Source organism: Galeopterus variegatus, unplaced genomic scaffold (assembly GCF_000696425.1).
Source record: "Galeopterus variegatus unplaced genomic scaffold, G_variegatus-3.0.2 Scaffold502, whole genome shotgun sequence".
Lineage (NCBI taxonomy): Eukaryota > Metazoa > Chordata > Mammalia > Dermoptera > Cynocephalidae > Galeopterus > Galeopterus variegatus.
The window spans coordinates 360,819-378,122 of record NW_007726613.1 but is presented as its reverse complement, the minus strand read 5'-3'; the positions used below and the strand labels follow the sequence as shown (position 1 = coordinate 378,122).

The following is a 17,304-nucleotide window of genomic DNA, read 5'->3' as shown; positions in this document are numbered from 1 at the left end:
CGGTGGTGGAAAATCCTTTAAATATTTTTCATATCATTGTGACAATTGAGGATATCAATGATCATGCTCCTCAATTCGATAAAAAGGAAATACATTTAGAAATTATTGAATCTGTATCCACTGGTGCACGAATATCCCTTGACCCTGCCACTGATCCCGATATAAACATAAACTCAATTAAAGATTATCAGATCAACCCAAACCCTTATTTTTCATTAATGGTTAGAGTGAATTCCGATGGCGGCAAATACCCAGAGTTATCTCTGGAGAAACTCCTAGACCGGGAAAAGCAGAGATCTCATCACTTGATATTGACTGCCTTGGACGGAGGGGACCCGCCACGAAGTGCCACCACTCATATAGAAATCTGTGTCAGGGACACCAATGATAACCCCCCAGTGTTCAGTAAAGACGAATACAGAATCAGTCTTAGTGAAAATCTGCCCCCCGGATCCCCCGTGTTGCAGGTGACAGCCACTGACCAGGATGAGGGGGTCAACGCAGAGATAAACTACTACTTCCGGAGCACTGCCCAGAGCACAAGACACATGTTCTCATTAGATGAGAAAACAGGCATGATTAAGAATAATCAGTCATTGGATTTTGAAGATGTAGAAAGATACACCATGGAATTGGAAGCAAAGGATGGAGGTGGTCTCTCTACGCAGTGTAAAGTGATCATAGAAGTCCTAGATGAAAACGACAACAGCCCGGAAATAATCATCACTTCTCTCTCTGATCAGATTTTGGAGGATTCCCCTCCAGGAATGGTTGTGGCCCTCTTCAAAACACGAGACCGGGATTTCGGAGAAAACGGAGAAGTCACGTGTAGTATAGAAAGAGATGTTCCTTTCAAAATTTATTCTTCTTCTAATAATTACTACAAGCTGGCGATAGATGGACCCTTGGACCGAGAACAGAACCCGGAATACAATGTCACCATCACGGCCACCGACAGGGGCAAGCCGCCCCTTTCTTCCAGAACAAGCATCACCCTACACATTACCGACATCAATGACAACGCTCCGGTTTTCCACCAGGCGTCCTACTTGGTTCACGTGGCAGAAAACAACCCACCTGGAGTCTCCATCGCCCAGATTAGCGCCTCAGACCCGGACTTGGGTCCCAACGGCAGCGTCTCCTACGCAATCGTGGCCAGTGACCTGGAGCCGCGGGTGCTGTCGTCCTACGTGTCCGTGAGCGCACAGAGCGGGGTGGTGTTCGCGCAGCGCGCCTTCGACCACGAGCAGCTGCGCGCCTTCGAGCTGACGCTGCAGGCCCGCGACCAGGGCTCGCCCGCGCTCAGCGCCAACGTGAGCCTGCGCGTGTTGGTGGGCGACCGCAACGACAACGCGCCGCGGGTGCTGTACCCGGCGCTGGGGCCCGACGGCTCGGCGCTCTTCGACACGGTGCCGCGCGCGGCGGAGCCCGGCTACCTGGTCACCAAGGTGGTGGCAGTGGACGCAGACTCGGGACACAACGCCTGGCTGTCCTACCACGTGCTGCAGGCCAGCGAGCCCGGGCTCTTCAGCCTGGGACTGCGCACTGGCGAGGTGCGTACGGTGCGTGCCTTGGGGGACAGGGACGCGGCCCGACATCGCCTGCTGGTCGCTGTGCGTGACGGTGGACAGCCACCTCTCTCGGCCACCGCCACGCTGCACCTGGTCTTCGCGGACAGCTTGCAGGAGGTACTGCCAGAGCTCAGTGACCTCCCTGTGCCCTCTGACCCCCAGGCGGAGCTGCAGTTTTACCTGGTGGTGGCCTTGGCCTTGATCTCCGTGCTCTTCCTCCTCGCGGTGATTCTGGCCATCGCCCTGCGCCTGAGACACTCCTCCAGCCCCGCCGCCTGGGGCTGCTTTCGGCCTGGTCTCTGTGTGAAATCTGGACCCGTGGTTCCCCCCAACTACAGCGAGGGAACTTTACCTTATTCCTACAATCTGTGTGTTGCACAAACAGGAAAGACGGAGTTTAATTTCCTACAATGTAGTGAGCAGTTGAGTTCAGGACAAGACCTACTTTGTGGTGATGCTTCTGGGGTCATGTTTCCACTTTGTAATTCCCGTGAGTCGACCTCCCATCCTGAGACTCTTACACCGGTGAGTTCAATTTTTGTGTCTCTTTAATATTCTACTAGTTTCTCATACTTCAGATATACTACTCCATTTTCATATCTAGAATCATATTTTTCAAATCCATAGCTAATAATCATTTTATCTTCTCAATGTTTTTCTCTCCATTACATTTTTCAAGGCTTATTTGGTTCATAAGTTGCTGTGTCACTTGATGTAAAAAATGTGACCAAACTAGTTTGTCAAGCTCTCATTAGCAGATAGAAGCAGTAGTCTTGGCTTCTAAACAAATAAATGAATAACCCATGTATTCAAATTTGCTAAGACTTCAAGGAATTTTTCATATCTTATTTATACTTGTAAAGCTTAAAAATATTCGGGCATGCATTAAATATAAAGCAGGTGCTCCTTTCAATGAAATATTAACTGCAGAAAAACCTTCAAGTTTTAGGTGTCTTTCTTCATTTACATCAATATTTTTTTTCAAACTGTAAGCATGGGGGGGGGGTCAGCAGATCCAAGAATTCGCTGATATTGTAGTTTTAGGTGTCTTTCTTCATTTACATCAATATTTTTTTTCAAACTGTAAGCATGGGGGGGGTCAGCAGATCCAAGAATTCGCTGATATTGTATGTAAAGGTACAGATGTATACATTTTTCTGGGGAGAGGATTCAAAACTTTGTTCATATTTTTAAGATTTCTATGGTCCCCAAAACTTAATGCTAACTACCCTAGAGGGGTTGTTTTTTTTTTCCCCCGCTTCTGCTTTTGGTCCTTCTGGCTTTCTTCTATATTTATGATCCTATCTTAGAACTCAAATTCTACTTCCAATCTATTTTCCTCTCCATTGCAAGATAAAGACATTTCCAAGAAAGCAAATGAAATGCTATTGCCTTTTGTTCTGTTTCTGTCTCTGATCTTCTGATATAAAAACTTTGAAGAAAAGATAAAATTTTTGAGGAATTCCATATTTGGAAGCATAGTGACATAAATACCCCTGAATGACTTGTTCTCTGTATGAAAAAAGTGACCCTCTAAACCCCTTACATTTGAGGAAAGAACTACTGTTGGGTTATGGCACACACAATTGAAGATGCGTAGACCACTTTAGTTTGGACTTCCATACAAACTGTCTAAGAGAAGAGATTACTTATATTGGTGTCAATGCTGTGATGAATACATAAATACTTATGTGTTAAAAATCAACATCACTATATCTAACTTCATTTTCAAAAATTTTTAGCATTTGAAATTCTTCTGCATATTTCTCTTCCCATTACAAGTCAAACGTTTTAATTTGCAACTGTAATAAGAGTTCCGTTTACTTTGTGATTACCTGCTCAATTCATTTAAATAAGTCAAATTAACTTCAAACAATATATGACTATAAGAAAAAGTATATTTTTAAAAAACAAGATTCTCTAATGCTCAATAAAACTATTTTAGAAAAGAATATTTTGGAAACCTCTTACACAATCCAAGCTAACCAAATTTAATTAATTACATGTAAAATAAAACACTTCAAAGTGAACTAACTCATAAGGGATATATCTAATATAATCTCTATATGAATATATACTAAACATAATTGGACTATTTAAGTCACAATTTCAAATAAAGTTGTAAGACTTTTCTGAATATAGCTAGAAACTCGCAGGACATCAAATAGGCATTATTTGCCTTATAACGTGGGTACATTTCTTTGGGGGAAATGTGTTGCAAATATATATTTAACCACATGATGTCATCTAACATTTTATAGTATTTTCATCTCACTTTATCCCACACCCAGTAAGAAACCTACAAATAGTAATTGATTTAAAGATATGAGTGGAGAAACCAAAGAATCAATGTAAAATTTAAAAATCCAACAGAGAGTAGCGTTTGCTTTCTATTGTATATACGCGTATAGTGGGTGCAATAACTTCTTAGGACTCTAAGCGCCGCTGCTCACCTACTAGGAGAGAAAAGCATCCAAGCTCAGTCGGATTCTCAGGGCTCTAACTACACAAAGCCTCACAATTCCTACAGACCTCCCCTGGGCTGCAGCGAAAGTCACTCCGGAATTTAAGGTGAGCATCCAAGCTCAGTCGGATTCTCAGGGCTCTAACTACACAAAGCCTCACAATTCCTACAGACCTGCCCTGGGCTGCAGCGAAAGTCACTCCGGAATTTAAGGTGAGCGGGGTGCAGAGACTCCCTGCAGCTACAGAAAGAAAAAGGAACCGGTTGGAACGCACAACGTGCCCAGTGCGGACTCTGCGATAATTCTGTGACCAGACAACAATGGCCGCTCAAAAGAATCGCAAGGACTGCGGCAAGCTGGTCCTGCTTTGCCTCGTCTTTGGTTTGCTTTGGGAGGCCGGAGCTCGGCAGATCCGCTACTCCATTCCTGAGGAGCTGGGGAAAGGCTCTTTCGTGGGCAACATCTCCAAAGACCTGGGGCTGGAGCCCGGGGAGCTGGCAGCGCGCGGAGTCCGCATCGTCTCCAGAGGTAGGACGCAGCTTTTCTCTCTGAACCCGCGGAGCGGCAGCTTGGTCACCGCGGGCAGGATTGACCGGGAGGAGCTCTGCGCTCAGAGCGCGCGGTGTCTGGTGAGCTTTAACATTCTTGTGGAAGACAGGGTGAAGCTTTTCGGGATAGAGATAGAAGTAACAGATATCAACGACAACGCCCCAAAATTTCAAGCAGAAAATCTAGACATAAAAATTAATGAAAACGTCGCTCCAGGAATGCGTTTTCCTCTCCCGGAAGCTGTCGATCCGGATGTGGGCGTGAACTCCCTCCAGAGCTACCAGCTCAGCCCCAATAAGCACTTCTCCCTGGGAGTTCAGAGCCGTGCCAATGGCGTCAGGTACCCAGAGCTGGTGCTGGAGCACGCCCTGGATCGCGAGGAGGAGGCGGTTCACCATCTGGTCCTCACTGCCTCCGACGGGGGTGATCCTCCCCGGTCTGGCACTGTCCTCGTCAGTGTGACTGTCTTCGATACAAACGACAACGCTCCTGTCTTCACTTCGCCGGAATACCGAGTGAGTGTTCCTGAGAACTTGGCTGTGGGCACTCAGCTGCTGACGGTCACCGCCAGCGACAGGGATGAAGGAGCCAATGGAGAGGTGACATATTCATTCCGAAAATTACCTGACACACAATTGTTGAAATTCCAACTAAACAAATACACGGGGGAAATAAAAATATCAGAAAATCTAGATTATGAAGAAACAGGGTTCTATGAAATAGAAATACAAGCAGAAGATGGAGGAGCATATCTTGCAACAGCAAAAGTGTTAATTACAGTAGAAGATGTAAATGACAACAGTCCAGAAGTGACCATCACATCTCTGTTTAGTCCAGTGACCGAAGATTCACCTCTGGGAACTGTCATAGCCCTTTTAAACGTGCATGATTTAGACTCTGGGAAGAATGGACAGGTAACCTGTTCCATCTCAGAGAATCTACCATTTAAGTTAGAAAAGTCTATTGACAGTTACTATAGGCTGGTGACGCATAGAGCCCTTGACAGAGAACAGGTATCCTCTTACAATGTCACAGTAACAGCCACAGATGGAGGGAGCCCACCTCTATCGACAAAAACTCATTTTACCCTGCATGTGGCAGATATCAATGACAACCCACCCACCTTCTCTCACATCTCCTACTTTACCTATATCCCAGAGAACAACCCCAGGGGTGCCTCCATCTTCTCAGTCACAGCCCTCGACCCAGACAGCAAAGAGAATGCCCAGGTTGTTTACTCCCTGGCTGAAGACATCATCCAGGGCGCACCTCTATCCTCCTATATATCTATCAACTCGGACACTGGTGTTCTGTATGCACTCCGATCCTTTGACTATGAGCAGTTTCATGATCTGCAGATGCAGGTGATGGCCAGAGACAGTGGGGACCCACAACTCAGTAGCAATGTGTCACTGAGCCTGTTCGTGCTGGACCAGAATGACAATACACCAGAAATCTTGTACCCTGCCCTCCCTACTGATGGCTCCACTGGTGTAGAGTTGGCACCCCGCTCTGCAGAGCCTGGATACCTGGTGACCAAGGTGGTGGCAGTGGACAGAGATTCTGGCCAGAATGCCTGGCTGTCCTACCGCCTGCTCAAGGCCAGTGAGCCTGGGCTCTTCGTGGTGGGGCTGCACACAGGTGAGGTGCGCACAGCTCGGGCTCTGCTGGACAGAGATGCACTCAAGCAGAGCCTCGTGGTGGCCGTCCAGGATCATGGCCAACCTCCTCTATCTGCCACCATCACTCTCACTGTGGCCGTGGCTGATAACATCCCTGACATTCTGGCTGATTTGGGCAACCTCAAGCCCCTGCATGACTCTGATGCCTCAGGCCTCACGCTTTACCTGGTGGTGGCGGTGGCTGCTGTCTCCTGTGTCTTTCTGGCCTTTGTCATCATGCTGCTGGCACTCAGACTGCGGCATTGGCATTCATCGAGGCTGCGTCAGGCTGCTGGTGGTGGGTTGGTGGGCATGCCTGCCTCACAGTTTATGGGCGTGGATGGGGTGCGGGCTTTCCTGCAGACCTATTCCCATGAGGTCTCCCTCACCGCGGACTCAGGGAAGAGTAACCTAATCTTCCCTCAGCCCAACTATGCAGACACGCTCATCAGCCAGGAGAGCTGTGAGAAAAAGGATCCTTTGTCTTTATTAGATGATTCGAAGTTTCCCATAGAAGATACCCCTTTGGTTCCAGTGAGTTTTATTTTTCTCATGTCTTTCGTTTAAAAATTATGATTGGTTTTACTTTGGGGTTTGCAGCATGATGATGACAATTTTAAATCTTTAACTTTCATCACTTTTCTCTGTTTTAGTGACACTTTCCTCTTGCTAAAACATTGAAGAGTAGAGTTTGATGATTATTAAGGCTGACTTTTAAAAAATTTTCTGTTAAAATTCACCTAGTTTCAATGAAGTGCTTTTGTCATAAGGCTGTTATGATTATTATGCAGAACCTCATATTTCATACTGTTGTTCAGTACAATACTGACAATTCCAAAGAGATAATTTCATACAGAAAGGTCTGTCAATTTGTATGTTCTCCTGGGTAGCCATATACTGAAATCCTAGCCTCTTAGACAACCTAGATCTTGTTTTGAAGGCAGGTCTGGTAAGAATACGTAAATGTCAGAAACAAATTATTTAGCTTCACTGGAAACATGACCCAAACCCAAGGTTGCTCAGTGTTGGTTTTTCCAAGGAGAATGGTATGCCTTTGTATTTGTATTTTTCACACTCTTCCTTGTAGTGATAGTTGCGGCTTAATACACTTCTACAGAGATTTAAATTTCCCATTAATATTTAATTAACAATTCACAACAATATGTGCTTACATTTTTCCAACTGTAATCATTCCTAGTAACACTGCAGCACCCTTTTTGTATATAATTCTCTAATTTAATACTGCTAGGTGGAAGATACAGCATTTAGTTTGACTTTTCTTGCTCGACGGGGATTCTAAAAAGGCAATAGAGAATTCAAATAAGGAAATTTAGAGTTCTGCTTTCTTTATCTTTTTTGTTAAATTATCTGATCACTAAAGCTAAAAATAAATATAGATTGGGGAGACATACATTTGTACATTTTCCTAAGGACAGGAGCAAGTGATGTGAGACAAAGGTATTTCAGTGGCACTTTAATGCAGAGGAAGGAAAACACCTGAAAATCTGAAAACTCTGAAATTGAGTGTCAAAATAAACTTAAGGTCAAGAAAGAAATGCCACTGCTGTGGGAGATCAGAATATAAGTGGAGAAACATACAAAATTATTCTAAATAAATGATCAGTGAAGGTACTGATGAGCCCATTTAGTTCAGTGAGGAAAGTGATGTATTTGATTTGATCTCTTACTTTTAATTTATTGCCAATATTCTACTAAACTTGGTAGCATGAAGTCAAAGAATGTTCTAAAGTTTTTCAAAACACTTATGAGACTATGACATTTTTCATGTCAGTCAGCATTTGTTCAATGATAAGTCTGTGGAAGGAAATCACACTTTTTAGGGCCATAATCATTACCTATTAAATCATCGGTAATTTTGATGTATCCAACTCAAATTATTATGTATCCAACTCAAATCATTATTATGTATCCAACTCAAATACTTCTATTGTTTTTTAAAAAAAACCTTTTTAAAATAACTACTCATTGGACATTGTACCTATGTAAGCAAATGTTTTAAAATATAATTTAAAAGCAATACAGGACACCGTAAATAATTGTAATGAATATGCAATGGTTGCATTCCAGTACCTAAATATGGAAGGAAGGATTATTACTTTCTAGCTGATAACAGGCTAGGATTACAGACAAAAATGTTTTTCCCTTATCTTCAGTATTTTTAGCTTCCTGGATGATTACTTTTAAAAGAAACAACACTGATTACCTCTAAATGAAGGGACTGGATAGCAGTGGGCCTTGGGATGCGACACCTAAAACCCTTCACTCTATATTCGTTTCTGTCTGTTTTGAATTTTGAAATACCTTAATCTATTCAAAATATAAATAAATTTTGACATGTAAAAAGATATAATAATTGTGACAACATGAAAAATATGTTTCATGATGAAAACGGAATCATTGCGGAATAAGATTATAACATCTTGGCTATTAAAAAAAATTTGGCTATGAATTTATATATTTTAAAATTTCAAGAGATTGAGAAAAGCCAGACTGCGGTTCCACACGGAGCCTCTGGGCGCCGCTGTCGGCCAGTGCAGAGCAAGTGCTGATGTCCGGGATCCCTCAGCCTCCAGCCTGGGATTTCCTGCGCAGTCACCAACACAGACACAAGGAAACCCGCTCACACACAGAGGCTCCCGGCTGCGCAGACCCGGCCAGCCCAGTACGCACGGGTTCCCAGCCCCGAGACCGGGTGCTCCGCCTGCACTGGGCCGAATGCTCTTCCAGCGCGGTAGAGCGCATTTCCTTCAACTGGAGAGGCGGGGGCCGAGCGAGAACCAGAAGGCGCAATGGCAGGGAGCGGCGCACAGAGGCGGCGGTCCGGCCAGGTACTGTTTCTCTTCGTGCTGCCTTTGTTCCACCCCGCGCTGTGCGAGCCGATCCGCTACTCGATTCCCGAGGAGCTGGCCAAAGGCTCGGTGGTAGGGAACCTCGCCAAGGATCTCGGGCTCAGTGTCCTGGATGTGTCGGCTCGGAAGCTGCGAGTCAGCGCCGAGAAGCTGCACTTCAGCGTGGACGCGGAGAGCGGGGACTTACTTGTGAAAGACCGAATAGACCGTGAGCAGATATGCAAAGAGAAAAGAAGCTGTGAGCTGCAGTTAGAAGCGGTGGTGGAAAATCCTTTAAATATTTTTCATATCATTGTGACAATTGAGGATATCAATGACCACGCCCCTCATTTCCCTAAAGATGAAATAAACTTAGAAATTAGTGAATCCGTCAGCCCGGGGATGGGAACTATTCTTGAGTGCGCAGAAGATCCCGATATCAGTATGAATTCACTGAGCAAATACCAACTAATTCCTAACGAGTATTTTTCATTGGTAGTGAAAGACAATCCCGATGGTGGCAAATATCCAGAATTAGTATTGCAGAAGACCCTGGACCGAGAAACGCAGAGCGCTCACCACTTGGTGCTGACAGCTTTAGATGGTGGGGACCCGCCCCGAAGCGGTACTGCTCAGATCAGAATCGTGGTGGTCGATGCCAACGACAACCCCCCAGTATTCAGCCAGGACGTGTACAGGGTCAGCGTTCGGGAAGGTGTGCCTCCCGGCACCTCGGTCCTGAGGGTGAGGGCCACTGACCAGGACGAGGGCATCAACGCAGAGATCATCTACTCCTTCCTTGGTGTGGCTGACAAAGCTCAGCATGTGTTCTCTCTGGATTCCACTACAGGAAACATTAAAACTCATCGGTCCTTGGACTTTGAAGAAGTGGAAAGATTTACAATGAATGTAGAAGCAAAGGACAGAGGATCTCTCTCCACACGGTGTAAAGTAATTATAGAAGTTCTAGATGAAAATGACAACAGCCCAGAAATAATCATCACTTCTCTCTCTGATCAGATTTTGGAGGACTCCCCTCTAGGAATGGTTGTGGCCCTCTTCAAAACACGAGACCAAGATTCTGGGGAAAATGGTGAAGTCAGGTGTAGTTTAAGTAGAGATGCTCCATTTAAGATTCATTCTTCTTCTAATAATTACTACAAGTTAGTAACAGATGGAGACCTGGACCGGGAGCAGACCCCGGAGTACAATATCACCATCACAGCCAGCGACAGGGGCAAGCCACCCCTCTCCTCCAGCACAACCATCACCCTGCACATTACCGACATCAACGACAACGCGCCAGTTTTCCGACAGTCCGCCTACCTGGTCCATGTGCCAGAAAACAACCAGCCTGGTACCTCCATAGCGCAGGTCTGTGCCTCTGACCCCGACTTGGGGTCTAACGGCAGCGTCTCCTACGCAATCGTGGCCAGTGACCTGGAGCCGCGGGTGCTGTCGTCCTACGTGTCCGTGAGCGCACAGAGCGGGGTGGTGTTCGCGCAGCGCGCCTTCGACCACGAGCAGCTGCGCGCCTTCGAGCTGACGCTGCAGGCCCGCGACCAGGGCTCGCCCGCGCTCAGCGCCAACGTGAGCCTGCGCGTGTTGGTGGGCGACCGCAACGACAACGCGCCGCGGGTGCTGTACCCGGCGCTGGGGCCCGACGGCTCGGCGCTCTTCGACACGGTGCCGCGCGCGGCGGAGCCCGGCTACCTGGTCACCAAGGTGGTGGCAGTGGACGCAGACTCGGGACACAACGCCTGGCTGTCCTACCACGTGCTGCAGGCCAGCGAGCCCGGGCTCTTCAGCCTGGGACTGCGCACTGGCGAGGTGCGTACGGTGCGTGCCTTGGGGGACAGGGACGCAGCCCGACAGCGCCTATTGGTAACTGTGCGCGACGGTGGACAGCCACCTCTCTCAGCCACCGCAACACTGCTCCTGGTCTTCGCAGACAGCCTACAAGAGGCGCTGCCGGATCTCACCCATGGTCCTACACCCTCTGACCCCCAAGCGGAGCTGCAATTTTACCTGGTGGTGGCCTTGGCCTTGATCTCCGTGCTCTTTCTCCTCGCGGTGATTCTGGCCATCGCCCTGCGCCTGCAACACTCCTCCAGTCCTACTGCCTGGGGCTGCTTTCAGCCTGGTCTCTGTTCCAAGTCTGGACCCAAGGTACCTCCCAACTACAGTGAGGGAACGTTGCCCTATTCCTACAATTTGTGTGTGCCTGGGGATCAAACTAATCCGGAATTTAATTTTCTCACATCTGTTGATCATTGTTCTGCCATGCAAGATATTCTCAACAATGACACCTCTTCTGTGCTATTGGCTAGTATTTTAACTTCTAGTGTTGAAGGAGATAAGACTTCTAAACTGGTAAGTACTTAACATAATGCTTTCCTATTCCTATACGCTGATAGTTTTAATACAGCGCCGTTTTTTCAAGATTCTAGGTAATCACTTGACAGAGTTCCTAAAATAAATATAGACCAAACGTGTGGGTATCACTGTCAAGACAAAAGTTTACAATGCTTCAATCCTCCTACTTTTCGAAAGTTACAATGCTTTTATTCTCTTACTATTCAAAGGCATTTTAAGGTAAAATAAATGGGAAATCTCAGGCGAAATTTTCATGGTAAAAAACCTTTTAGTTAAGGATATGGGTTACAGTTATATTTTTATATGGTAATATTTTAAATGACAGCCCTAATGCTATTCAAATTTTCTGAAACATTTCATCTTTGTTTTACTCAACAAAGAAACATGGGTGAGAGTTATAGTCATACATCCTACCTGATAATTTTTTCAGAACGGTGTGCTATGTCCACTCCACATTTACAATGCCGCTCTCTTCAGTTGATAAAAATCCATCAGGACCAAACCTAACCTGCAAGTTTTCTGTTCCAGTAGTATTTTGAAAACTTCTTAAAAATTAAGCAAGCCCTTTTAATAGTTACTCTTTTCATTAGTGCTCTTGGTAAACTTTTAACATAACATTACATAACCATTATTTGCAATTTTAAGCTTTACAAATACGTTTGATTCACGAAGAGGTGAGTAATTTCTTCCGGAAACTGCACATTGGTTGTTTTTCTTAGTAGCTTATTGATTCACGAAGAGGTGAGTAATTTCTTCCGGAAACTGCACATTGGTTGTTTTTCTTAGTAGCTTAGTAGTTGCAATAATAAGATTAGGCTCTAGGCGCCGCTGTTCACCAATCAGGGGATGGGAAGCTGCGAGCTACAGAATCTCTCCTCCCCCTCCTCTACCACACAAAGCAGAATGAGACGAATACTCACAGATCCTGATGCTGGAAACTTAAAAGCACTTTCCTACGCTTTCTACTATATTTTGGATGCGGACGGCCCGGGACTTTGTAGATACGTGAGCTGATTTAGAACAAACGGGCGCAAGACACCGCGGAATATCGGCTCAGACCCTGCCATGGCGAATCGGCGACAGCGCCTGGACTGCAGCGGGCTGGTTCTGCTGTGCATTTTCCTTGGGACGCTGCGAGAATTCGGAGCTGAGCAGATCCGATATTCGGTGCACGAAGAGACCGACAAAGGCTCCTTCGTGGGCAACATCGCCAAGGACCTGGGGCTGGAGCCCCAGGAGCTGGCGGAGCGCGGAGTCCGCATCGTCTCCAGAGGAAAGACGCAGCTTTTCGCTCTGAATCCGCGAGGCGGCAGCTTGATCACCGCGGGTAGGATAGACCGGGAGGAGCTTTGTGAGGCGGTGTCCTCCTGTTTTTTAAATATAGAGATTCTTGTGGAAGACACCTTGAAGATTTACGGAGTGGAGGTGGAAATAGTGGATGTTAATGATAACGCCCCCAGCTTCCTGGAAGAGGAAGTAGAGATAAAAGTCGGCGAGCATGCAACTCCTGGATCGCGATTTCCCCTTCCTCACGCTAGGGATCCGGATGTGGGAAGGAACTCCCTCCAGAGCTACCATCTCAGTTATAATAGTTACTTTTCCTTGGAAGTGCGAGGTGGAATTGATGGGGCCAAGAATCCCGAGCTAGTGCTGGAGGGAGGCCTGGACCGAGAGAAGGAAGCTGCTCACCTCCTCCTCCTGACAGCCTTAGATGGAGGCGATCCCATCCGCAAGGGCGCTGTTCCCATTCGAGTGGTGGTCCTCGACGTAAATGACCACATCCCAAAGTTTACACAGTCTGTGTATCAAGTGAGCGTTCCTGAAAACCTCAGGTCTGGAACTCGGGTGCTCGTGGTAAATGCAACAGATCCAGATGAGGGAACCAACGGAGAAGTGATGTACTCATTCCGGAATATGGAAAGCAAAGCTTCTGAAATATTCCAGTTGGATTCTCAAACTGGAGACGTTCTAGTACGGGGGTCTCTGGATTTTGAAAAATATAGATTCTATGAGATGGAAATTCAAGGCCAAGATGGTGGAGGTCTCTTGACCACCACTAAGATTTTGATCACAGTTGTGGATGTGAATGACAATGCTCCAGAAATAACTATCACCTCTTCTATTAATTCGATGCTGGAAAACTCTCCTCCAGGTACAGTAATTGCTCTTCTAAATGTGCATGATCAGGATTCTGGAGAAAATGCTCACGTCTCCTGTTTCATTCCTAGCCATCTGCCTTTTAAATTAGAAAAGACTTATGGAAATTATTACAAGCTGATAACAAACAAAGCGCTGGACAGGGAGCAGGTTCAGACCTACAATATAACATTGACAGCCACAGATCATGGAAATCCGCCCTTGTCTACAGAAATTGATATCTCGCTGAATGTGGCAGATGACAACGATAATCCTCCTGCTTTCATTCACTCTTCTTATTCTGCCTACATTCAGGAAAACAACCCTAGAGGTGCCTCCATCTTCTCTGTGACTGCCCTCGACCCGGACAGCAAAGAGAATGCCCGGGTAACTTACTCTCTGATGGAGGACACTATCCAGGGTGAGCCTCTGTCCTCCTACCTATCCATCAACTCAGATACTGGCGTCCTGTATGCACTGCGCTCCTTCGACTATGAGCAGTTTGACAACCTACAACTAAGAGTGACTGCACATGACAGCGGGGACCCACCGCTTAGCAGCAACGTGTCTCTGAGTCTGTTCGTGCTGGACCAGAACGACAACATCCCTGAAATCCTCTACCCTGCCCTCCCCACCGATGGTTCCACTGGTGTGGAGCTGGCACCCCGATCTGCAGAGCCCGGATACCTGGTGACCAAAGTGGTGGCAGTGGACAGAGACTCAGGCCAGAACGCCTGGCTGTCCTACCGCCTGCTCAAGGCCAGCGAGCCTGGGCTCTTCGTGGTGGGGCTGCACACAGGTGAGGTGCGCACGGCGCGGGCCCTACTGGACAGAGATGCGCTCAAGCAGAGCCTCGTTATTGCCGTCCAGGACCACGGCCAACCCCCTCTCTCAGCCACCGTCACGCTTACCATTGCTGTGGCAAACAGCATCCCAGACGTCCTGGAGGGTCTTGCCAGTTTGGAGTCTCCCGCCAATCACGATGACTCTGGACTCACTCTGTACCTAGTTGTGGCGGTCGCCGCGGTCTCCTGCATTTTCCTCGCTTTTGTCATCCTGCTGCTGGCGCTCAGGCTGCAGCGCTGGCACTCGTCGCGCATGCGTCAGGCTGCTGGCGGTGGGTTAGTTGGCATGCCCACCTCACACTTTGTGGGCGTGGACGGGGTGCGGGCTTTCCTGCAGACCTATTCCCACGAGGTCTCCCTCACCGCGGACTCGGGGAAGAGTCACCTAATCTTCCCTCAGCCCAACTATGCAGACACGCTCATCAGCCAGGAGAGCTGTGAGAAAAGCGAGCCACTCCTGATAGCTGAAGACTCAATTACCATTTTAGGCAAATGTGACCCGACAAGTAATCAGGTGAGACTTATTTCTCCGTCTCCCCATTGTTCGTGTCTTGGTGCAAGTCTTTTAAGGGGCTTTTTTTTTTTTCCTGCGGCTGTTATGAAAATTTTTTGTGGGGGTATATCTAGTTCATACATATAAAGAACAATACATGCGAGTTCGTGAATTTTACCTTTTATCAGATTACCATCATCTTTCAGAAAGTTTTTGTGGGAGTCATTTTCTTAGTCCTGGCATATAAAGAACCAGTTCAACTATCTTAGCTTGCTATGTAGTGAGTTGAACTTTAGTATTATTTTTCTATCATCAGTCTCTGTGGCTATCAATGTAAACTGATTAGGATATGAATTACTGATTTGCAAACACTTGTTATTTATTTCTCTATTTCATCAGTGCCTTCACTGATGTATATGAGCGTACTTCAAAAAGTTCATAGAAAAATAGTATTGAAAAATAATACAAATCTTTCAATGAACTTTTAAAAGTACCCTCATAGTTATATTCCACCATTATCTGCTCTTACTTCTAATGTTCAAATTTGACCCTGTTGATTTAATAGCATGCTCTCTCTAGCTCTCTCTTGTCTATCTATATATACACACACTTACACATGTAAGCTGAGTATGAAAAAATTCCAGATATCTTTTCTATTACTTCAGTGAAATCATTAGATTGTTCTGAAGAAATAATTAAATGGTCAAACCGTTCTTTTATCTTTTCTATTACTTCAGTGAAATCATTAGATTGTTCTGAAGAAATAATTAAATGGTCAAAGCATTCTTTTCTTTTCTTTCCTTTTACTTTTAGTGACTGTGTGTGTACATGTAGAAGATTTTGTAATGTAATAAATTTACATATAAAAATAAGTTAATTTTGATTAAGTGCTTTTCAAGAAGTTATTTTTAAATCTACTAAAAATGCTTACATTTTTCAGATTTATTCATATAGAAGAGTTTGTGAATATAAAAGATGGGGGTAGATATTTAGACTTCATAAGAGACTGATTTAGCTGGTATTCCTCTGGATATCTTTTGTTCATTTTCAATATACCTAGGAGTCATGGTTTCCTCCTTTCTTTCCTTTATAAGCTCAATTTGTATTATATATAAGTATACTCAATTCTTGTATTTAGAACCAACTTGTTACTGAAGCCTTGATAGTCACCTGAAGAAATGTCTGCAAAAGCCAAGTGAGAAAGAGACTGATCTAGGGTATTTGATCATGGGAATCATTTCCATAATCAATTCTCCTCAGCATTCTTACATCTCTTCTAGTTATTTGGCCCAAATTACTCACATAGTCATGTTCCCTTTCAAGTTTATGTTTCTCATTTAGTAATTGACCTTAATGTAATTAAGTGTAAATTAAGTATCTAGTGCTTGGGCAAAAACAATTTCAGCTGTAGGAAAGGTAAATCTTCCAACAGATGCCTAAATTTGTCATGAAGTCAAGAAAAATGTTAATGTTTTGAGCATCTAGGGATAGGATTTATGCTTATGGGATTCTAAACTGAGAGAAAAGATTAAAGGCATTGTATTTGAACTAGAATTATATTAATAAAAAGGACATGAGGTATTTGTCTGGGAGAGGGAGGTTGTTCCATATTTTTAATAGAGTCCAGACTAGTTAGGATCTGGCTATCAAGATCTTGGAGAACAAAAAGGAAGGGTGGGCTTTGAAACTTGATATTGGAAGGTTATTTTGATTCAGAGATAGTGATAAGGTTCTGTTAAGGTGCAACATATAGTCCAATTAAATAAGAGAATAAAAATAAAACACTCACATTTCATGTCATTAAATTTCTATGGTGAACTAATAGGCATACCTTTCTTTCTGTTTATGATGCAAGTATGAAACAATAATCCTTTTCATAAATCTCTAAGTAACAAGGAAGATTTTATTGGCCATCTTTATTTTGAGTATGCCCTGTCTAGCTCTGAGTGCTTCTCCAGTTTCCCCTGATAAAAGAAGGAGGAAAATTATCTGCACATCAAATTGAAGATAATACTGGGTGTCATTTCATGGCTGTCACAATTTTCCTATACCACTTGCTGGGACTATTTTTTCCACGTGATCTTTCTTCTACATCTGGAGAGAAGACTTTGCCTGGTTCTTCCAGTAATGTGCATTGCCTCTGATTAGAACAAGACAAATTTTTTAACCTCTCATCACTGGGTTAGTGGCTGTTCTATAGGATCCTGTCTCTAAGGGGACCTTCTCCAGTAGTGAACACCGGAAAACAGACACAGCCAAAACTCATAAACTGTCAGTTCCCTATACATCAGTCCAACATTTCTGTCGGAAAACTCAATCCCATTGACTTTGCAAAGACTTCTGACTGCAGTTTTCTAAA

At 45.1% G+C, this 17,304-nt stretch overlaps 4 protein-coding genes across 4 annotated transcripts; all 4 read left to right on the top strand.

Moving 5' to 3' along the window:
• The first annotated feature begins 218 nt into the window (after positions 1–218).
• On the top strand, positions 219–2,123 carry LOC103587916 (protocadherin gamma-B6-like). The gene has a single exon (XM_008569477.1). It carries the CDS (start codon positions 219–221, stop codon positions 2,121–2,123), a length of 1,905 nt encoding a protein of 634 aa, XP_008567699.1.
• Positions 2,124–4,356: 2,233 nt separating this feature from the next.
• On the top strand, positions 4,357–6,813 carry LOC103587915 (protocadherin gamma-A10). The gene has a single exon (XM_008569476.1). It carries the CDS (start codon positions 4,357–4,359, stop codon positions 6,811–6,813), a length of 2,457 nt encoding a protein of 818 aa, XP_008567698.1.
• Positions 6,814–9,056: 2,243 nt separating this feature from the next.
• Positions 9,057–11,480, top strand: PCDHGB7 (protocadherin gamma subfamily B, 7). Its single transcript, XM_008569475.1, has one exon. The coding sequence runs from the start codon at positions 9,057–9,059 to the stop codon at positions 11,478–11,480; it is 2,424 nt and encodes an 807-aa protein (XP_008567697.1).
• Positions 11,481–12,536: 1,056 nt separating this feature from the next.
• PCDHGA11 (protocadherin gamma subfamily A, 11) lies at positions 12,537–17,271 on the top strand. The gene is made up of 2 exons (XM_008569474.1): positions 12,537–14,966; positions 17,146–17,271. Exons 1-2 carry the CDS (start codon positions 12,537–12,539, stop codon positions 17,269–17,271), a joined length of 2,556 nt encoding a protein of 851 aa, XP_008567696.1.
• Positions 17,272–17,304: the final 33 nt, after the last annotated feature.

What these genes read in the sequence shown, in the direction of transcription:
- LOC103587916 (XM_008569477.1), top strand. Translation starts at nt 219, where the DNA reads ATGGTTAGAGTGAATTCCGATGGCGGCAAATACCCAGAGTTATCTCTG.
- LOC103587915 (XM_008569476.1), top strand. Translation starts at nt 4,357, where the DNA reads ATGGCCGCTCAAAAGAATCGCAAGGACTGCGGCAAGCTGGTCCTGCTT.
- PCDHGB7 (XM_008569475.1), top strand. Translation starts at nt 9,057, where the DNA reads ATGGCAGGGAGCGGCGCACAGAGGCGGCGGTCCGGCCAGGTACTGTTT.
- PCDHGA11 (XM_008569474.1), top strand. Translation starts at nt 12,537, where the DNA reads ATGGCGAATCGGCGACAGCGCCTGGACTGCAGCGGGCTGGTTCTGCTG. An exon ending in GTGACCCGACAAGTAATCAG is followed by an intron (nt 14,967 to 17,145) that starts GTGAGACTTATT and finishes GCTGTTCTATAG; the next exon opens with GATCCTGTCTCTAAGGGGAC.